This window comes from Rhamphochromis sp. 'chilingali' (assembly GCF_963969265.1).
Source record: "Rhamphochromis sp. 'chilingali' genome assembly, chromosome: 5".
Lineage (NCBI taxonomy): Eukaryota > Metazoa > Chordata > Actinopteri > Cichliformes > Cichlidae > Rhamphochromis > Rhamphochromis sp. 'chilingali'.
This window is the reverse complement of record NC_137932.1, coordinates 41,327,650-41,350,548: the sequence shown is the minus strand read 5'-3', so window position 1 is coordinate 41,350,548 and position 22,899 is coordinate 41,327,650. Positions and strand designations below refer to the sequence as shown.

At 41.4% G+C, this 22,899-nt stretch overlaps 2 protein-coding genes and 1 long non-coding RNA gene across 3 annotated transcripts; 2 read left to right on the top strand and 1 right to left on the bottom strand.

Moving 5' to 3' along the window:
* Positions 1 to 753: 753 nt before the first annotated feature.
* On the bottom strand, positions 754 to 3,657 carry LOC308397052. The gene is made up of 3 exons (XR_013971686.1): positions 3,353 to 3,657; positions 1,855 to 2,238; positions 754 to 1,713 (listed from the first exon to the last, which is right to left on the bottom strand). It is a non-coding gene; the product is annotated as an uncharacterized lncRNA (long non-coding RNA).
* Positions 3,658 to 8,878: 5,221 nt separating this feature from the next.
* zranb2 (zinc finger, RAN-binding domain containing 2) lies at positions 8,879 to 13,696 on the top strand. The gene is made up of 10 exons (XM_080882951.1): positions 8,879 to 9,035; positions 9,649 to 9,701; positions 9,821 to 9,929; positions 10,686 to 10,768; positions 10,862 to 10,938; positions 11,066 to 11,218; positions 11,319 to 11,482; positions 11,854 to 11,913; positions 12,475 to 12,624; positions 12,846 to 13,696. The coding sequence occupies exons 1-10, from the start codon at positions 8,980 to 8,982 to the stop codon at positions 12,901 to 12,903; spliced, it is 963 nt and encodes a 320-aa protein (XP_080739077.1). The 5' UTR covers positions 8,879 to 8,979; the 3' UTR covers positions 12,904 to 13,696.
* Positions 13,697 to 16,156: 2,460 nt separating this feature from the next.
* Positions 16,157 to 22,238, top strand: ptger3 (prostaglandin E receptor 3 (subtype EP3)). Its single transcript, XM_080882746.1, has 2 exons — positions 16,157 to 17,083; positions 17,705 to 22,238. The coding sequence occupies exons 1-2, from the start codon at positions 16,286 to 16,288 to the stop codon at positions 17,999 to 18,001; spliced, it is 1,095 nt and encodes a 364-aa protein (XP_080738872.1). The 5' UTR covers positions 16,157 to 16,285; the 3' UTR covers positions 18,002 to 22,238.
* Positions 22,239 to 22,899: the final 661 nt, after the last annotated feature.

Below are 22,899 nucleotides of genomic sequence, written 5' to 3'. Positions count from 1 at the left end.
GCTGAGCTCCTCCGGCTCACAGGGCTCCGCAGCTGGCGGTGCGGGCTCCTCCGGCTCGCCTAGCTCCTCCGCCTCGCTGAGCTGCTCCTCCCGCTCTCCGGGCTCCTGCTCTGGCTCGCAGGGCTCCACGGCTGGCCGTGCGGGCATCTCCGGCTGCGCTTCAGCCACAGATGGATGATCCGGAGGCGAAGATGGTGACGCGGTGTCCGCAGGTGGGGAAGGTGAAGGTAGAGTAGGTGATGCGGACAGCAAAGCCGAGAGTACTGTGGTTGCTGCAGTCGGACGGAACTCTGGTAAAGAAGTGGCTGCAGAGGGCGGAGGCGACGATGGTGTGGCAGCTACTCCTGGTAGACTGGACAGCGATGCAGGGACAGATGGGTGAAATGATGGCAGAGGTGGTCCAGCCGGCATATCGACCTCCAACTGAGGATGAAGGTGAGAGGCTGACTGGACTGAAGACTGAGCTACCAGCTGGGCAGCAGGCTGAGGTGAGGGTGAGATGGCTATTATGAAGGGTGGAGAGGATGAAAATGTTACAGCTGGCTCAACAAATTCCAGGGGTCCAGAGGCAACTGAGACCTCCAGTTTGGCCTCTGGGGAAGCCCTGGGGAGAACCTCCGTCTCCATACGGTCAGACTGAGCCAAAAAGTCATTTGGGTCTGTATGCTCGGAACTCCCCAGCTCCCAGCTTACAGTCTCAGAGGGAACATTTCTGAGTCTTTGGAGGTACAGCAAACAGTTTCTATTTTCGTGTTTACAGGAAGGGAATTCATAACACCGGCAGAGTCCATTTTACTCACTGTGGCGTCCAGAGCCGCTGGTCCTGAGTCTTCGACCAGCACAGGAGTGAGTGTGGATGTGGTTGAACGCTGCTTGCGAGGACGCCTTCTCCTCCGTGAAGGCGGGGCCGCGTGCATGGAAATCCGCTGTTCATCTGTGTTTTGATTGTCAATGACAGGGTTTATTATTGAAACAATATAGTCTGGTTTACTCACTGCGGTAATGAGTGCTGTCGGTCCGTTGCCAGCTGACCGGGCTGAAACCGCAGGAGTAGGTTGAGGCGTAATGGAATGGCGGTGGAGAGTGCGGCATGCCTTCTGTAATGGCGGATCAAACGATTGTGCCGCGAGCATCGACGGGAAAGCCCTCCGCCGACGCGTGAAAAACCAAGCGGCAAGAGTCTCTAGGAGAGCAGCCGAACTGTCCGTGCTCGGACCACCCAAGCCAAATAGTTCAAAACTCGAGCTCTCCCTTAAACTAGCGACCAGGTGCCTAAGTTTGTTAATGTCCAGAATGTTCGTGGTGAAGGTAGTGGATGAGAGATAATTGTAAAAGAACACTACCTGTATATGTCTCTTGGGTGGGTCTACAGCCTGGATTACGCTCCGGCAGTAATCCCATAGCTGCGTGAGCGATCTCTCCTCCGTGGCAACTCCTGAGTTTGCTGGGTCCATGGTGGTTGGCGGGATCATTCTGTCACGGTCTGGAGGGCAGACCGTGGGGATGTGGGGAAAGGAGGACCCAAAACGCAGACTCTGCGATGCAAACAGTGCTCTTTATTTACAGTGGAAAGCTGTAAACACAATAACTCCCCGTTGCTCCCTCGAACCCCATGTGCGTGCTTCCCTCCGACGTCTGTGCTCGTGCTCGTGCTCCCCGCTGTTGTGTTACTGCACACCCTGTGCGTGCTGCCCTTCTGGTCCCTCGTTTCACCTGCAGGACAATACAGAAGCAGTCGTTAACACTGAACCCGCGCGCGCACACACACACACACACACACACACACACACACACACACACACACACACACACACACACACACACGATCCGCACTTCCTAATGCTACACACTGACTTGGGCTCTTAGCTTAATGATCCCGCGCCGGTGGGAGCTCCAACTCTCCCCTAAGTAGCTCCCCCGACGAACCCTGATCACCAACAGGTGTGGCATGAACTTCAGGTGTGGCCAGTCCTTCCGCAGGGCCACACCCCTCAGGCCTGCAGGTGGCTGAGCTCCATCCTCCAGCCACACCCGCAGACATACACACCCATACCCTGCCTATACATATGAGTGGGACACAGACTAACACAGCACAGTGCAGAAAAACACACACATCACCAAAATAATAATAACAACAATATCAACGGGAGGTGAGTCAAAACTGCTCACGGACCCCGAGTCCTCCAGAGCTGGGTCCGTGACACTACCTTTCCACACTCGGCTCTCACGTCCGCAATTCTATGATTCCAAGCAGATTAGAGGAGAAAAGCAGAGATATTTGCTTTCATTTCAATCTTACTCGGAGTTGATATTCCACAAATTCTTTTTTTTTTTTTTTTTTTTTTTTTTTTTTTGCAGCTTGCACAAATGGAGTTCGATATTCTTTATTTAATGGGAGAGATTTCCAGCGCGTTTATCCTCTGTGAAGAATCGCACGACACACTTGAATTTCCCTGAGAATGGACAGGGCACGGGAAAGTCAGAGTACGGGCGAATTAATTTTGTCAGTGCCTAATTGCATTTATTGGCCATGCCTGGCACCTCCTAATCCTGGATTATGATGATGCATTAACAGCTGTGACTGGCTGTTTACAAGGCATTTATTAGCCGGTGTCAACATAATGAGACAAATTCCACCTATCACATTAATCACCCCGCTGCCAGGACTATGTCGCTTGCCACGAGCAGAGCCCAGATGACGCAAAGGCCAAGGCTGCGCCGAAGCTGATTCCCATTTTCTTGCATTAGCCATTGTTACCTCCTTAGTAACTGTCAGCCCAGCAGTGAGGTGATGATGTGCTAGTTGAACTGAATAAAGAGGAATGGATTGAAGGAGGGGGCGAGTTATAGATAAGTGGAGAAGGACCGCGGGATCAAAGACACGGTTCAGCGCGTCAAAGCGCAAAAACAATTTTCCCCACATAATGCTTCTAATTGCCGTCAGGTCACTTAATTATAGAATGAGTATTGTTTACTGTGAACTCATCTCTCCTTCCTTTGATTCTGTCCATCTGTCTTTTTTGACTCACTCTAGCCTTCTCATTTACGGGGGTAAAAGCACAATGCGGTTAGCGAATTACTATCAAACATATCAGCTGTACAGAACTGTGAACGAGTTATACTTCATAACTGATCAAAACTAACCCAGGGGGAAGCACTTTTGTTATTCTGTTATAATTATAAAAACGACTATAAGCAGCACTAGCAGAGAAAAACCTTTTAATTGTACTTAATACGGCTTCGCTCAGAGTTGTGCATGGGGCTGCAGCAGGAGGGACATTGATTTCTTTCCTCACCCAGCTGTCCCCAAAAAGTGATGCACAGCAATGAAACAGGAGCCTGCGTGACACACCTGACAAAAGCAGCTGAGAAATGACACCGGTGAACGTCCCGCTGGCCTCGCCTTAATGGAAGCAGGTTTTCAGATATTGCGCTCTGTTCCGTCACGCGGGAATCATCAAGCGAGATCGCCCCTCGCCCTGTAAACACTTTATGTGTGGATTTCTCCGATTCCATTTAAAGAGCAGTCGCTGGTCTCAAACTTTGCACCAACATCACTCCTCCAATTGTCTGGCCTGTCGAGATCTGCCAGACTTGACACATTGATATTGTCAGCCAGGAATGAAGATCACCTGTAAAGTATTATGGTTGCCTCCACCCAAGACCGCTCTTCTTTTACAAGAACACAGCATTGGAGTAGTTGTTTTCTTATCGATCTCTTTGTGCATTTTCTTTACAATGAGTATACAATGAATAACAACACAGCTGAAAAAATATAAGCTGAAAAAAATATCAATATGAATACCTTAAAACTTTCTCCATGAGTAGATGAATGCTAGGCATAAAGTGCTTTTAATGCACTTGCACAGTCAAAACTGATGATCCAATGGAAGTTGTCCCATCTTGCGTTTTATTACTGCTAAACACTAGATGTATTACTTTCAGATTTTACACATCATATCATGCTTTACAGGTTTGCTTTTACAGGAAGTGGAGGGACTGGATTGTAAAATACATGCTCTCTGCCTCCAAAAATGAAAGTGCTTTAGTGATAAGGAGTGGATGAGAGGACAGGAGATACGGCACAATGCAGTGGCACATCTCCCAGCGCGAGCTGTTTCGCTGTGCAGCAGTCTGCGTTATACAATTCTCATGTGGTTCTCTGGCATCTTACAGTTCACCTAACACCTAGTCTGAACATAGGGCCACAGGTCTTTTGTTGCTCTGCACTATCCTCCAGCACAGGTGAAGAAACAAAGAGACACACAATTGTGACAATGATACCATGTCAACAGACTTTCTTTGGCATGTGGTAAATGCGCGTCCCCCTCTGATTAATGCTGAATCATGATACTGAGATAAGAATGGTAGATGGAGTGTGCCAATGTCCACCAGCTTCCAACTCTTCAACCTCACCCTTCTGCTTTTTTCTGTGGAGCAGCTCGCTGCCATCTGTCAGGACTGGAAAGCCCTGGTGGCTTGCAGCAGGTTTTTCCAAACCTCCATACATGGCTGCCTCACCCTGTCAGACTCTGCTGTGCATGAACCCTCAGCCGTAACCAGTCACTGGGCTAGAAAACAGTGGAAGTCAAGCCCAAGCCTCATTGACACCCTTGAAAAATCTCTCTTAGTAGCGTTATTGACCCAGGACATAATCAGATGGCAGGCTGTACATTGGCCAGAAAAGGACATAGTAAAGTTAAGAAAGCATTACCGCCAGTGAAACCAATTTAATGTAATTGAAAGCTGTTTACCTAAGTGCTATTTAATTGCCCGACTCCTCTTTGAATCTTTCATGCAACTCTGTGCTGCAGATAAACATAGCACAGTATTAGCAACGTTTCCTTATTAGTTATTCATGGCTTCATTTTCTTCATATCTCCCCTTATTCTTTGTGAGCAACACTCAGCCGAAACCTGTGAGTGATGATGGCTCCTGCACAGTATTGAGAAGAAGAAAAGAAGCTTTCTACATGAAAAATGATTTTGATGAAGTAAACAGACCTCAAACAGCACAGAGACCAAGCCTTGCGTGTACAGGATGTCTTTTTCCATGCAATATCAAACTTCTAGCCCCTGTGTATTATATCACAAGTTATACTGATGAAGCGCCAAGAATCATTTCCTTTAACAGCATGAGGCTAAATAAAAAACATGTCCCTCACCTCTGGTCCTTATCTTTGCTGGCCCCAAGTCCTAATAAAGCTTGTGTGGGGCTCATAAATCAAGTGCATGTCTGCCTAACAGATACATCCATCCATTTTCTTCCGCTGGTCTCCAACCCAGGCAGGTCCTGGGTCCAGATACATGATGATTAAAACAATGTGTAATTAAAAAAGAATCTTGCTCGGTTCATCTCCAGTGCAGTCAATTAAATAAACCCATCTTGGCCAAGACATTAGGGGCATGTCTGAGTCATTTCAGCCCTGTCAACAAAAAAGAAAAGGCGAGAAAGAAAAGAAACTGCAAGACTTCAGCTGAAATACTAAAATGGCTTCTGGCATGGCTTCAGGGTCACGCAACAGCTGTGACAGCGACCTCCGAGGGAGTTTCATTTTGACCGCGAGGGTGGTCAAAGGCTATTCTAGCACAGCTGAAGCTTAACTATAAATCTCCTCAACATGAAAAACCACTGCAGCTTGGCCTTTCTTTACCCAAATCAATGGCATTTATCTGCTAGCAGCATATGACCAGCTTATTTCTGCATGTTAACCACCCTGATATTTACCTGATTGGATATATAATTATCACTCGTGTTAAGTCAGTGTCACTAGACTGGCTTTAACACTGACTGATAGCTCTGATTCTAAAAATAATATACAGCAGAAATGTAAGGAGCTGTAGGAGTCGAGATAATTACAGCTTAACACTGATAACATATATTACAGTTTGATCCTCCTCCAGACACCTGCTGTCTATGAATTTATTCTTATACCTGTATAATTTCATCAGGGACCAGCTGAGAGTCACAGAAGGCAGCCCACCATGTTATCTATTGTGTTTTAAGCTAATATGCGAGGGATCAATTCATGATTCTGGCAGGCACTACCAATGCAATAGTTCCAAACCAGCCTTTTGAATTGGGTATAACAGGGTGGTTTTGCCACATTTCCATTGTCACTTTTGTGCATCACCCTGCCACAGCAATTTACATAGAAAGTGTCACATATAAGTGAAATTAAGGTAAGGCTGAACTACTTAAAAAACAAAAAAGTGCAAACAGCAAGTCCAGTGTGTTTGATTATACCTACACAGTACTAAAATAATTGTGACAGGGACACTAAACAGAAAGAATAACAGTTACATACTGCTGTTTAAATCATAATTATATCTGCTACTGTAGAAAAGACTATGTAGGTTTTACATTTAAAAAAAAAAAAAGTGGCTTTTTCTTACACAGCCCTGATATAAATAAACATGCAAAGTCATTGAGAATATTTGAACAGGATGTAGGTGAAGGTTAAACGTTGGTGTTAACCGCCATCTAGTGGTCAGCTTTTGCATTGCAAAAAGACAGAAATTGTAAGATAATGATTTTAAAACTGCTAAATTTGGAATTTTTAAAGAAGCATGTATTGATTCAGCAATGCCCATCACTCAGAACAGCTTTTTAATCAATCGTGAGCTTAAGTAATAATGCACAAACAATCATCTTAGGCATCAGTTTAAACGTAGCTGTAGGCTTCGGTGCAAAACGCACCGCAAAATATGACGTGATGTCAAGTGTGCCTGTTGCACAGCAGCATACTTGTCTTCCTGTTCATTTGTATGTTTTGTGTAATATTTATCTGACATTTAACACTTTACACTTCAATCGTCATTTGCTGACTAAAAAAAGGGTGAAAGTCCCTGTGAGCTTAATCACCATTACATTTACAGAGAAGTGCTATACTACTGTGTTTATGTACTTTCAAGCACCTTATAAATACCTTATATAGCACCTTTCAAGACAGAATCACAATTGTTTTTTAAAAACAGATACTGAGTCCGCAGGTCTTAATGTTTGGGGGAGAGAGTTCCACAGTCTCGGGGCCACAGTGGCAAAAGCTCTGTCACCCTTAGTTCTCCTCTTAGTATTTTTTATAGCAAGTAAGCCCTGATCAGATGACCTCAGGGACCTGCTGGGGACATCGGGCTGTAGCAAATCAAAGATGTAGGCTGGTACCAGTCCGTGCACAGCTCTGTAAGTCAAGACCAAGATCTTAAAATGGACTCTACTGCATTAACTTGCATAACAATAGGTTAATGTAGTATTTTTTTTCATGGAAAAGTAAAATTTCAGTCGGGTAACTCTTTTGTAAAAAGAAAAGTGGAACAAATGAAACTGTTCCCTTTTTCTGTCACAGAAAACAAAGCATGCCTGTAGTGAGATCCTCGTTTGAAGGTTTTATTTACAGAACAATGATAATAATAACTTTATTTTTTAAAAGCAGCTTTCAAAATAAAGTTACCCAGTACTTCACAGGATGAGACAGAAAACAAAATAAAACATTTACGAAGAGATAACAGGTGAAACAATAGATCAATACTGCCGGCACACAAAGATAAAAGGAATATGTTTAAAAAATCAATACACATAAAATTTGGGTAAAATTAAAAGTAACTATGAGAAAAATTCAATTAAAAATGATCGCTAGGAGAAGAAGAGAAAACTGCCACGAAGACATAACTGAAAGAGGAGGCACAGAAAAGGCCTGCTTATAAAAATATATTTTAAGAGAGATTTAAAAGATGATGATAATGAGCTCCCCACTCCGATGGCCTCAGGGAGATTGTTCAAAAGAGTGAGTGTTCTCACAGAAAAAGCCCAATCATCCTCAGTTGTCAGTCACGGCTTTGAGATGGCCAGCAGAGCCTTGACTGAGGACCTAGGGTTGTGACCAGGGGCAGACGGTGACGCCCAAAGGCAAATAAAATGTTGAGATCAATTCTAATAATAATAGGCAACCTATGAAGGGAAGCATGAGTTCTGCTGCTGAATTTTGGACCAGCTGCAGTTTGTGTAAACTTTGGCTATACAATATAACAATAGTCTAATAGGCTAACCCAGAGGAGATAAAAGTATGTAGTTAGAATCACCTCTATATCTCTTTTATTTAAAAGTGATCTGAGCTAACGGAGACTCCTAAGCTGCATAAATAAAACACGACTGGACACCTGAACTGACTGCTGGCTGCTTATTTAAGTTCATGTGTGGCACTAGGAGGTCAGGTCATGTTAGGTAAGGTGGTTGTATTGAGTGTAAAAGGAGCATCCGATCCGATAATGGCCAACAGGCTCTATGTGTTTGTGAACTGCTGCTCAGAGTATCAAAACATAAATGACACTCGACTTTATAATGCAAAGTGTTTTTTCATTATATAAATTTCCACTTTCAGAGCACACTCTCCAACAAGGAAACACTCTCTGAACTAAGAACTGGAAAACATTCCTGACTGGAAACAACTACCTCTGCATTGCAATTGCACACACCTGCTGCTATATATTTTTAGTATTTCTTTTAGCACTATTTATATTATTATATTACTATTACTGCTGCTATAGTCTTATGCTGCATTAAAACAAAATACCCCTACCAACCACAACCTGGGACTACCTCAAGTAGACTAGTATACTATTTTCCAGGGAACACTGTTGGAGCACTTTATTTTATTTATTTTTTGTCTATCCTGTTACCTATTTAATATTACCTTATTGTTAGGGCTGTTTTTGTTGTGCATCTGCACTTTATTGTTGTCAATGTCTACGCATGGGACAGTGTGAAACGTAATTTCAATTCCTTTGTATGGCAAGTACATTTGAAGAAATTGACAAATAAAGTTTTCTATTCTATTCTTGGAGGAAGTGGCTTTAAATAAGTACCGGCAGGCGCCTGAAGGTGGCAGTGTAGGGAGGGTGGAGATAGCTTGTGCTGCATGGACACAGTGGTGAACGCAGCGTAGTCTGCCAGCGAGGGTAGGTAGAGCTTAAAGGCGCTAAAATGTCAGGAAAGAGTTTTCGAGTCAGCGACGGGGACTGGATATGTCCGGATAAAAAGTACGTACTCCAACACAGTGAATAAATCACAGTTTTTGGGGCTCTGTGTAGCAATAGACTGGTGCTTAGTGTGCAGCTGTTAACAGCAAGGTTAGCAAGTGTAGGCCTTTTAGCATGTGACTCATGCTAACGTTCAGCAGCTCAATAAAATGGAGCACTTTCACTCACAGTTTCGGCCTAGAACAGAACAGAATGAACACGGTTTCAAGCTTACATGCTGGAGAATATCAATGCAAGGGGGATATTGCGTGCTAGTCTCTCCTGGGCGCAGAAATGCTATTTAGCACGCTAGCCGTGGTTAGCTAACGTGGGTTGGGTTGAGTGTTTGCACTCGCTGCTGTTATGGGTGGTGTTTATGATGTTGTAGAGGCCAAGTGGTCATGAGTGAAGAGTTTTTATCCGGAGTCAGCAGTATCGTGTTTCCAGTGAACTCCGTTAAATGCGTACGGACACAGTTGCTGCATTTGTCGCGGCCCAGGCTTGTGTCTGAGGAAGGAGCACAGGCTAATGGAAAGATGAATAAACTGCACCAGCCTGCAGCATACTCACACATGTCAAAGCGAGTGAGGAACGAGCTCAAGCCTTACCTGCATGTAACATTTTGCTTTTGCAGATGTGGAAATGTGAACTTTGCCAGAAGGACAAGTTGCAACAGATGTGGTAGAGGTGAGTCCCCCTTCTGTCTCTTATTGCTGTTATGTAAAGCTTAAGAATGCAAATAATCTTTATCCTTTGCATAATCATTTAAAATAGGTTGGTTTAATTTACTTTATTTTTTAATGCAGAAAAAACTACAGAAGCGAAGATGATGAAGGCGGGAGGGACGGAGATTGGAAAAACGCTCGCTGAAAAGAGTCGAGGCCTCTTCAGTGCGAATGACTGGCAATGCAAAACGTATGATATCATCACAAAAAACGTCTTGGCACCATATCAGATAGGTGTCTTTGGTATTCGTGTTTTTCACTTGTACATTATAAAGTGCAAGAAATAAAGATTTCATAATTCGTGAGTGAGGCAGGGTCCAAATTACCAATCACTATTATTGCTGAAAATGTGCAAAAAGTTCTGATAAATACCAGGAAAATATTTTTTCTCATTTATATTCGTAACTTGTACCTCCAGCATCGGATAAAAGTTTGGTACTTTTTTTAAAAAATGTTAGAAAAGACTCCGTCTTCTTTGGCACTTTTGCATATATACAAAAATCCCATGTACACTTTCCATAAATCTAAATTATTTAAGAAGAACTTACAATGAGTCCCATGTGGGATATAATAAAAGAGGAGTTTTTGTACAGGAGTCTGTGGTGTAACACATTTGCAAGAAATTTGACACTTGCAATTCGAATATGCAAAGTACCACTCAACATTTTATGGTTTGCATTGTTGCAGACAAATGAGAGCAACCACAGTTTGTAACACTGCAAGCTCCAGTTTACTTGATTGACAAGCTACGGGCAATATGACACAGAAATATGAGATTTTCCACATGTCACACACGAGTTAGAAGTTAACTTGCCTACCTTTGCTGTAAACTAGATGCTGTTTGTGGACACCTTCATCTGGGATATTGTTGTAACAAATAGTGTTGCTGATTTTGGGATATAATAGTACTCTAACCAGCATTTCCCTCCACCTTGTGTGTGTAAAGATGTGGAAATGTGAATTGGGCGAGACGGTCGGAGTGCAACATGTGCAACACCCCCAAATATGCCAAGCTTGAAGAAAGAACAGGTAACTCAATATATTCTGTAAATATTTTTTTTGTTTGTTACTTTGATCATCAGTTATTGATGGTTTTTTTTTTTTCTTATGTAATGCTTTCAGGTTACGGTGGAGGGTTCAATGAAAGAGAAAATGTGGAATATATCGAACGGGAGGAATCTGACGGTGAATATGATGAGGTAAGTGTCATCTGGTACCCGAAGATTGCTGCTCTGATGTTTGACAAGTGAAAGATTTTGGCTTCAGAGGAAGTCGACATTGGCAGTGTTCAGATTTATAGAGATGTGCTGTTTCTTATTCCACCAGTTTGGTAGGAAAAAGAAAAAATACCGTGGCAAGACCAACAGCACGTCTTCCTCAAAAGAAAGTGAAAAGAAGGAAGTCCCAAAAGAAGAAGAGGAGGAGGAAGATGATGAAGAGGAGGAGGAAGATGGTGACCTGTCCAAATACAAATTGGATGTAAGATTGATGATTGTAAATTAAAAAAAATGCTGGATATTATAAAATGATTTTATTAAAAACAAAAAAGCACAACAACAAAAAAGCACTTCCTTTGCAGGATGATGAGGAGGAAGATGATGATGAAGATGGTGACCTGTCAAAGTACGACCTGATTGCCAGTGACGACGATGATGATAAGCCAGCTAAGAAAAAGGGCAGCCGCTCCGGTTCATCCCGCTCCTCCTCGCGCTCCTCCAGCTCCAGTTCACGGTCTAGGTCCAGGTAAAGGGTACAGGTCAAGGGTAACTCCGGGCAAAATGTCAGTATCGGCTCAATCTTCTTCTGCTTTACTGATCAACATCAATTAAATGTCCTGTTGTGCTCATTTGTTGTCCTCCCTCTTCTAAACCCTTACCTTGTATTCATTCATATGGGATCCGTGTGTCTAGGATATTGTTGTTTTTCCTGTTTTCATTACTTTAATTCCAGCCACCCTGTAGGTATATTGAATACTCGCCGATGCTTTGAGGCAGTTTTAGGTATTTCCTAAGAGTAGCTTGCTGTTAATTGTGCCTGTTTCCACATAACCACCGTGCATAGCTCTGTCCTTCTGTAGAAAATATTGGAAAGGTTTTGTGTTTTTTGTCTTTCAGATCCCGCTCTAGAAGCTCATCCAGTTCCAGATCTGGATCTCGCTCGAGGTCCCGCTCCAGGTGAATGAGGTGACATGCACTCTCTCCCGTTAGGGAGTGTATGTGTGGGGCAGAAAGGTCCACAGCAGTCCTTTTACTTAGCTCTTACTTGGCAGAGATTTTTTTTTTTCCCAAATTATCTGCTGAGAGAGGAAAAAATTGAAAGTCAGGGTGGAAGTTTAATGTAGTAAATCGTTTTCACTCACTTTATGTGGGCTTACATTTCAATTAGGCCTGAGAGTGCAATTAGTATTGAGTTTAAAGCTTACTTTAGCTTGTACGTGTAAATAGAGATCTCGGGTCTTTATCAAGCATCTCTCGAGAGTTACTCCTGCTTTACCCACTCAGTTATTGGGACTATATTAAAAAGAAGCACATTTTTCTTTATTTACATTTAAAGTAATTCCAAGTACACTCAACCAATGAGACATAGCATCTTGAGTGAAATGTTCTCAGTACCAGTGATCCGTAGCAAAGTGCTCCTAACCCCCTCCTTATCAGAGAAGCTTGATAGAGATACCCACATTGGTGAGACCCTGTTGTACCTTACTGACCTCACTGCTTGGTTTATTCCTCATAAAGATCCAGCTCCAGGTCTGGAAAGGGCTCCTCTCCCCGGAAGAGGTCCCGCTCCCCCTCCTCCTCACCTGAGAGGAGACAGAAGCGCAGTCGCTCCAGGTCATCATCTGGAGGGAGAAAACGGAGGCGTTCTAGATCGCGTTCGTCCGAAAGGTTTGGGTTTCTGTGGAATACCACAATGGCACTGATTGTTGTTAGCCATGTGTCGCCTGGCTTATGGGAATTCAGTTTTACAGAAATACGTTCACACTTTTGCCATGTTTATAACGCTTTTTATTTATTCTGACCTTGTACTTGGTTATGCATAAACTGAGTGTTAATGGTAAAGCGTGCTAACCTGTTTGTTCTTCCCATGGTGTTTTGTTTGATTTCAGGCGGCGTGGCAACTCTTCGGGATCGTCCCATTCTGGCTCCAGTTCAAAAAAGAAATAACTTTATTACTGTCTTTAATACAAGAAAAGGAATCCTAGTGGAAGTGCATGTTGTGTTGCCAAAAAACAAAGACAGAAAAACCCAACCCTCCTTTCAGTATACTTTCATTAAAAGTCTTAAACCCCTCCCAGCGAAAGAGAGGCAGCAGCTCCCTTTTTAAAACCATATTCATCCCGATATGTGACGAGTGTTTGTATAGGTTTCCAATAAACATAAATGTTTGGTCCTATATGAAAATTAAATATAGTGTCAAGAGGCTGTATTCCATTTTAAACCCACTTAATATCTTCATGGCAGTACACTTAGTTTCTGAAGAAATCGGAGCAAAATCTGTCCTTTTTTAATTTTGGGGCCCTAAGAGACACCAATGGTTTTTCTAACAACTAAATGGTTTGTTTTTTTAAGTAAGGGTGAATTCTTCAGCACCAATTTAGACTACTTGTGATTTAGGTATGAATTTTGGCCTGTTTGTTTGATTTTGATGATAAATGTCCTGTATTTTGTGTTTTCAAGGTAAGTATTTTACTTTTTGATAATGCTTGTTTTAAGTACGTTCTTGGTTTCTCAGTTTAGGTTTAATTTTTTTTTTCTTTTACGTAATTGTGGCATATTTGGACTCCATGCTACTGATTATTTCTTTAAATTTGAAACAAATTAATTCACTTTTTTTTTTTTTTCCTTTTTGCTCCAGATTAGTGCAGAAAAAGTAACATTTCTGGTAACATGGCAGAACAGTCTTTACTGATTAAAATACCTGAAATGTACTTGTGTAAATAAAATCCTGTCAACATTGCTTCCTGTTAATACTGTGTTTAATATGAAGGTTTTGTTGAGAGGTTGGGGTTGTCAAGTCAAGCTGTCTTAATTCTAAACTTGAGTATTTGAGAAAATGTGTAGAAGTTCGTCAAGAGGGGAAATATACATGTTTTTGAAGTTGGGGTTGTATTTGGTCTGGTTCTGTTTAGTGTCGCCACTTTGCAAAGCTCATCTTAACAGTAAGTGATCTTAACTTTTGTGATCTTCGGCTATGGGCTGAAAGTTTTCATGTTTTCAAATATTAACACCAAATTTCATCCTAATCTACACTACTGTAAATCTAAAAAACAATCTACAATAACTTTTTCTGTACCGTTAATAAGGTCTTTTCACTGAACTGTTCTCAGTGTGGTCAACAGATGGCAGTTTTGACTAAGCTGGTAATCTGTGCGGAAGCAATGACAGTGCTGCTTCATTAAAACTCATTATAGCTCGAAGTTATACCCTTTGGATTAACAATTGCCTTGGAAGTGAAGCTGTTTGCCACTGTCATGGTCTGTGTTGATAAATTCCAGATTTATCCAAGGGTGCAGGAGCGGGAAAATAAACCCACTGGTCTAGTTAACATTTATTGGCTTGACAGATTATATTAAATGCAAAAAACAACCGGAAAGAGGAATTTGGGCCACATAGTCAACTTTCCTCGCACAATTATTAAAGTACATTTAATTTCAAATTTTGCGAGATTCATACTAAAGAACCAAACACGAACTATAACACGATAGTTCAAAGTAAATGGCTGAAGAAATGCAATATAAATAATAGGGTGCTGACTACACAGAAAGCTCAGGTTTTAAAATCTTATGTTCAAAAAGGAAGTGAGAGGGATATGGAGGGTGAGGGTAAAAGTGGTCCCAGTGGTAACTGGAGCACTCTGCAGTGACTCCCAAGCTAGGCAAGTGGCTCCAGCAGATCACAGGAACAACATCTGAGATCTCGGTCCAGAAGAGCGCAGTCCTGGGAACAGCAAAGATACTGCGCAGGATCCTCAAGCTCCCAGGCCTCTGGTAGAGGAGCTTGAAGGATAGACAGCCCACAGAGGTGAGAGAGGAAGCTGGGAGCTCAAGAGTTAAAAAATCCAAATAAAACTGTAAAATTTGAATTGTGACTATGCTGAAATTATATGCAATAGGCTGTTTATGTCACAATAAAATGGCTTTTTAAAATAAATTAACAAGTAAGATAAAATTGCTTAGTCTATTTTGAAATACAGTTTAGCAAAGTGTGAAGTCTCTTAGTATATAGGCACATGATGGTGACAGTGCAGAGTTGATATCAATTGTTTTGATGGGGGAATAGATTATTCTACTGATAGAATATCTACTATCAAATGTGTTGCCATTGTAACAGAGAACTCTTTACAATGTAACAGTTACATTGTAAAGAGTTCTTTGTGGAAGATTTTCACCTCTGGGGTGAAAAAATCCATATGTAAGTTAATAACAATATTTTGACTTACTAATTCCTCGTCACAAGAGTTTTGTATGCAACTGTCTTCATGTACATTATAATCAAACCAGTCCTTTCAGGTTACTTAAAATATCTTTATAGAACGATGTTATCTTTATTGCATTATTGATGCCCTTTTGGCCAGATCACTTGGAGAAAAAAAGACATGTTTAATGCCACAAACACTTTTTTATCCAGATAAATAAAGGGCATATAAAAGTCAACTTGCCAAAAACTGATTGCAGCTTCTTGTGACGTTATTTCTGCCTGAAAATGATTTGATATCATTCATGGGAGATAGGTTTGACAGATTGCAGTCCAACAACTCATTTACAACAGTTCAAATACCGGCAATCATTTGTTGGAAAATGCAGGAAACCACTTTTTGGCAGAGGATCACAACACTGGTATTTAAAATGCTGTAAATAACTTTCTGGCATACAATATGGCAAACATGGCTATCGGACATAGAAGCTCCAATCAGTTTTTGGCAAAGTGACTTGTATTTATCGAGGTAAAAGTTTTCATTGTCATTAAATATATTTTTCAAGAGAGTCTGGCCAACCTGGAAACAGAAAAAGGCAACAAACATAACTTGTGTCTGAAAAGATATTTTAATTGGCTAAAAAGGACCGGATGGATTATAATGTGGGTACATTGTTATAACGTCATAAAGATACTTGCAAGATAGTTAATTTCTTTATCTTTGTTATAACCCCCTGTAAATCATTTCGCCTGAAGCCTGTTTACCAATACAAGCATGTTAGACACAAAAGAAAACCGCACAGAAACATCGATCGCTTTTTGGCAGAACACCGGAGGGTCGATGTCTGGTCCCTACTTACCGGTGCCCTTATTCCAGACACATAAGGACAGTGGTTATTACAGCACAGTGAGAATATGGGCTTCCTCCGGACCCGAAGTAGTCCCGCCTCCAGCGTTTAAAGGACACCTCGCGCTTTACGCATCGCATTCAGTTGGAGCACTTTGGAGTGCAAGATGATGCCAGACCGATACGCACAGGGTAACAGCTGTATATAAGTGTACACTTTTAGAAACAATAACTGGATTCAGCTTTGATTCTCTAGAGGGCTTGCACACCACCAGTGAAGAAGATATGCTGGACGCCAACGTCTCCAAGACACTGCGCCAAATCAATTGCACAAACAATTCCAGTTGTGGATATGCATCAGTTGGATTTCCTATAACTATGATGATCACCGGAATGGTGGGAAACTCGCTAGCTCTTATCCTGGTGTGCATCTCCTACAGAAAGAAGGAAAATAAAAGGAAAAGGTCCTTCTTGCTTTGCATTGGATCTCTGGCGCTGACAGACCTGTTTGGGCAGCTTTTGACAAGTCCAATTGTGATTTCAGTTTACCAATCTGGTAGGAATTTGAGTGACATCGACCAATCTGGCAAGTTATGCGCCTTTTTTGGCGTGTGCATGACAACTTTTGGCCTGTGCGCTCTCTTCATGGCGAGTGCCATGGCGATCGAAAGGGCCTTGGCTATAACTAACCCGCACTGGTACTCGAATCACATGAAGACAAGTGTGACAAAGCAGATTTTAGCTGTTATATGGGGTCTTGTTTTGCTGTTTGCTCTGCTGCCCGTAGCAGGGGTCGGGGAATACACGCAGCAGTGGCCGGGCACCTGGTGCTTCATCAGCATGGTGGATGCCAAAGTCCCAGGAAATGGATTCTTCTCCACCACTTTTGCCATACTCGGGATCTCGGCTCTACTTATAACACTTTTCTGCAATGTGGTGACGATCCGGGGCGTAGTTACCCGGTGTAAAACAAAACCAGGCACTTCTCAGTCTTCAAAGCAGTGGGAACGGCTCACCACGGAGACCGTCATCCAGTTGTTAGGGATTATGTGCGTCCTGCTTATATGCTGGTCTCCTCTGCTGGTATGTTTTTCACGTGCGTCTGCAGGATATATATTTTCTTACAGTGTACTTGCGTAGGCATATTTTATAACAATGTGCTGTCATAGTTTCATATAGTTATGTCCCTTAAAGTAATGTTAAAAATAAACACTGATTGGTTTTAATGTGTTTGTGTCAGTACTTGTCACAAACAGCTTTGAATCTTTATCCATCTTCTCCTCACATAAATGATGTCATGCACGTTTTCTCTGAAAGGCTGCTGCCTTTTGCCATTAAGAGGTAATCCACTTAGGGGTCCTGTTTAGAGATCTGCATAGTGCGCAATGAGATCATGCATTGTCAGTCACATATTTAACAGTCCCAGTGAGATATTAATAGAAGGCACAGCTCTGTGATAGCAGAGACCAATCGTGAAAATTAGTTTTTGCTCATTCCCCGACAGGACTGTTGTTAAGCGAGTGTGTTTCCGTTATATGATTTAGTGAACGTAACATAGGCTTCTGTACACAAAATCAGAAACTATTTTCTAACCAGTGATTGTTTTTTCAGTAAATTAAAGCTTTTGTCACTTAATGGCATGCTTTCTCCTCATTCTCTTAGTGTGAAAAAAAATAAAGTTCTGCCCAAACATCTTCCCCTCAGGTGCTGATGCTGAGGATGCTCTCCACCCAGGTCTTGTCCGATCAGTGTAATTCAAAGGAAGCATCAAACCACACCTCCAATCAGGATTTCCATCTAGATTGTAACTTCTTTCTGACGGCGATACGCTTGGCCTCCCTCAACCAGATCCTGGACCCGTGGGTCTATCTGCTCCTCAGGGAGATCCTCCTGCGCAAGTTCTGCATCATGGCTAATGCTGTCTCCAACTGCTCTTCAGAGGATCAGAAAGAGACGCAGACAGCTCTTAACAAACAGAACCAAGAAACAAAACCTTCATAATGCCCTCCTCTAAAATGAATCCAGCCTTGCACAGTAATTCCTATCTTGTGACTCTGAAGCCAGGAGAGCTTTCTATCAGGATAATGAAACAGGCAAAAGAGTGGGAATGGATTTCTGCCCATGAAAGGATATTGTGCAGCGGGAGCAAGTGTAGCCTCTGTTGCACTGATAATGAAATGAAAAATATCTTCTGAGCATTCGTTTTGCATAAAACACATTCCATTCAAAGCCACCTAACCAGCATGCGGACGCATGACCGTGTCATCTCATGCAACATCTGCTGTGCAGTTACCAGGAACTCTATTGTCACCCGTTTTCTTTTTTTTTTAAAACAAACTCAATATTTCAGTATTGGGGCATTCAAACTGACTCACACGGAAGTGCTGAATCTCATGCTCACTGCTCTCTGTAACTTGAAGCCATAAGCTAACTAAAAGACAAATGTTTCTTGTGAATGTCTGTGAGTGAAGGTACTGTAACTTGCTTAAATTAGGTTGTGCATATCTTTAGCATCTCTTACATGAAATGTAACCACTTGATTTAAAACTCAAAGGAGCAACTAAAGGAAAATTCCAAACTGGAGGCAGTTGTAAATAACATTATTTATTAGTCTCTATGATATTTGCTGTTTCTGTGCTGAATGCCAATAATGCTACCTGCCTGGCATCTGTTGTATAGACTATACTTTGTAAAGTTTATTGTATAGTTAAGCTGTACATGGTGTTCCTAGGGGAACAGCTGGGACTACGAAAATGTGAAGTTTTAAAGTTTTCTTCTCCTGTATATGAAATGCACACGGAGACAGTTTGTAATTGTCGGCAACCATCCTTTTAAAATATGTTGAAGGCAAGTCATATGAAACGAATGCCCACATCTGGAGGCATTTCACTGGATTAAAGGGTTTTAATGATCTGCGAGAACACAAGGTGTAACGACGAATGTGCCTAATTTCACCAGCCAAACCTGTTTGGACAAAAAAGAAAAGATTAGTATAGATTTTAACCAGTTACATCAATGAAAGTATAGACTGGTGATCATAATCAAGAACAGTGGTGCAATGAACACAGTCAATGTCAAAATGTCCAAAGCACCACAAAGTCTAACAAGCTCATAAACAGTTTATTTGAAGCTGCTTGTACAACAGGCTGCCATCAGTCGATAATGATGTGAGTCGTCACATTAATGCACCTTTGCTGCTACTTGTGAAATTTTGCGTTAGGCACATGATTTCGACATGTTTTTAGTCTTGTGATATATGCCTTTCATTCACTGGTGGTTTTCTGGGATATTGTGGACAGCCCCATTTGTATTCCACTATTGTTTCTTAGTACCCGCTATATTTTGTCATTACAGCCTCAATCCTGCCCCTAAATAGGTATGAATTATTAATTCCTTTTAATGTGTATAGTGCAGTTTTCCCCTAAGGTCTCAGATAAAGTCAGTGTCATTTCTAACGAGGTGGTTTGCTTCTAGTGCCACCAGAATAAATGTTGATGCTGCTGTTAGAAAACCACGGGCATGGCGCTGCAATTATCTTACGCCACCATATTTATGTTATTTTCTGTACTTGTTTTTGTACATATTGTTAATGTTTGACAGCCTCGGGGGCTGACTCATTTGCTGTCATGGTAACCTTCAGGTTACGGGGCAAATTCTTGTCACAACTCTGCCTTCTCAGCATATCAGCCAACAAGATTAGGCTGATGTCCTCTCATCTCTGCCATGTCTGGTTTTGCCTTTGCCTTTCAGCTGTGAGAATGCACACGGGCTCTGTGGTAATGATCCGATCGGAAATTGTTGTCTGCAAAAAGCCATGTGAAAAATGAGCTTTTTCTCTTTGCTCGTATCTGTTCATCTGAGACAGAGTTTATCTTGTGTTGGTTGTGAAGGCTGAGTGCCTTACACTCAAAGGATTAACCTCGTTTGTTGTGTGAAAAAGGTGTTACAGGAAACAAAACCTCTTTCAGGAGAGTGTTACACGGAGAGTTGGTGGCTACATTTGGCGGAATTTCACATATAACACCTAAGTGTTATTACACAGACACAAGCAGGTTTTATTTTAACGAAGACTTCACAAACTGAGGAAATATTAGTCGCAACAAGTGCCCTCATTATGCCTTAGTTGATATTCATTTGAAACACTCATCGCTGTGGTTTCATTCATGCACTCATACAGTGAATGCAGCTATTTACAAGTTGCTCTGGAATAAACTGACTCATTTAGCTACTACTTAAATCTACATCTTGTAATTGTGCCAGGCTTCTATCCAGGACGCTTCAGGCTCTACATGCAAAATAATCACACAAAGGAAAATAGCGTAGAGCTGACAGGCTGCACATGCTGTCAAGAATTTATCAGGGTATTAAATTCGCAACCCCACAACATAAAACAAAATGGAATAATAATTATTTAAACACAATTTTCTCCCGACCTAATGGGCCCAGTAAAAGTCTAAGCAATATTTACAAGGAGTGCTCTCTGGCTTTCTGGATGGTAGCTGTGTCCTATGAAGTATGAATGTTCATTAGTTTCCAGGATGGTACAAAGTAATATGAGGTCTCCAAGATCTAATATTTGATGCCAACAACAGCAAATGTTTGGATTTATAAAGAGGTGTGCACATTAAGACGAACCCACTACCAATGCTATTAAAACCAGGGATTAAGGACTATTGAATTTAGTTTTAATCATTTACTTAAACTGCATTCATCTGTATCAGCACCTTTTTGAGCACACGGTGTAACCGCAACTAGCATCAAAGGGAAGCTATGGTTACGCGGTGACTTAAAAAAAGAAAAAGAGAAACCTGCAGAACACAGCGATGCCTGCAACTCCACTTAGCTCCACTTAGTCGATAAAGCTTGGAAGTGATTTACTGATTGCCACTCGAGCTTTATGTCTATGTCTGTGATTTCCAGATAAGAAGAGGCTGTCTCTAAAATCGTTTGCTTGATCGACATTTTGCACTTAAACTTGCTTGGAATTGCAATATTTCCTTGGAAATCAGGATAGTGGATCACTTTTTATCATTGTGGTAATCATTTTCTTTCCCCTCCTTTCTGAAACAAATATAAATCTCCTCGATAATCACGTTTAGTCATCCTGTAAAAGTCAACTGGGTTTTTTATTTTTCCATGTTTGTGACTTGGATAAGACTTTCTTGATTTTCTTGTTTTTGTTTGTATGAAGAAATGGCAGATTTCATGTAAAGATGTAAAGAGCAGGTCACTGCTGACGTAAATTACTTACTGTTAAAAGGGAAGAAACAAGAGGTACGTGAGGAAAATATTCCTCGAGTCTTTTAAACCAAGCACACAGTGGTGTTGTGTGTGTGCACAGTTCAATAGAAAGAGGTCAGGCCCACCAGCCAGGTTTCTCTAAGGAATGTAAATAAATACCCGATGTCCGTTAAAGGTACACGTCCTCATATTTTCCTCCCATGCTGCTGCTTTTGAATGTTATATGAGAACTCTGTGCGCTCTCACTGAAGTTTCACTAAATTCTTACAAACTCTGGGACCCGATTCTCAGACGAGGGCTATCTGCAAACCTTCACACAGCGACGTCGGCAGTGCTCTTGTGACTTTCATCCTGGGGTCAGGTGGGGAATGCTGTGACCTCTACAGCTTTGTGCTTTTGTTGTTTTTTTCTATCAAAGATTAAAGTTATGTAACAATATGTACTTGATTTGTATCAGTTCAGCTTTTAATGCACTTTCAAATCATTCTGTTTCACTGCTTCTGGCTGAATATAATTGTGTTATTAACATTATTTTTTTGGCTGTCTAATAAGCATATTTTGATTTTAAATAATAAGTCATTCATTGTCACACCAATTAAAGCAGCCTGTGAAATGTGAAGTGGTAATAAACTGCAATTAGTCTGAGCCAAACACAACTTTTTTTTTAAACTGAGGAACTGGGCATTCTGGTACCCACTGGAAAAAATTTTCATGTGCTGCCAATTTGAGTCTGACAGCGGATCTTTGCTGCGTTTACTTTCACCCTTTATCACACATGAACTGTGCTTTGAATTTTAGAATTTCACCCCTTGTGTATGAAATCAATCAAGAAACAATGAAACTGTTAACATTCTTTACATGAAAAAAACAAAAGACATGAACTATTTTAAATGTCACACGTGGACTCGTAACTATTTTACATTTACATATATTTTACTCGGCTTGCTGAGATTTTGTTGGAGTTATGAGAACGATGATTTGAGAGTAAGATGATTGTTGCTTGACGGTGAATGTTTTGGACATTGTAAATCTTTTCAACGCTGTTAACAACTCTAAAGCATGTGTATGCTTCTTGCGCTTCTCGAACTTGTGCAATGTGTTTCCAATGGACCAATAAAAAGAACAATGCTGCACTAAACAATGTACTGATCAATCATTGCATAAAAGGGTTTTAATTCACATGTTTGCATCGTTTGAGGTACATGAAAAGTGTTTACCCTCCTTCCTGACTTCTTAGTGTTTTGCATATTTTTCCCTTACAAATTTCAGTTCGTCAGACAAACAAAAATAACCCAAGTAAATACAAAATGCAATTTTTAAGTGATAATTTCATTTAATAAGGGGGTTTGGATGGATGGATGGATGGATGGATGGATGGATTATAGCTCTAGCTTCAGTAACTTAGACTGCTTGTAATGAGGTTATGAGAGGACACTGTCTAGGCTACAATTAGTAAAACACATCACAAGTCTGATCTGTAGCACTTGGGTTGTTTCAAGGTGTAAAAATAACCCAAAGGCCAAGTTGTCAAGAGGTGCACAGAAAAAGAGCCTGGAGTTTCCGTTCGATATGCCTGCCATAAATATAAGCTACGAGACCTTTTCATCACCTCACATTGACATTAGTGGCGTCTGGGACTATTTTAGAGGTTGAAATTC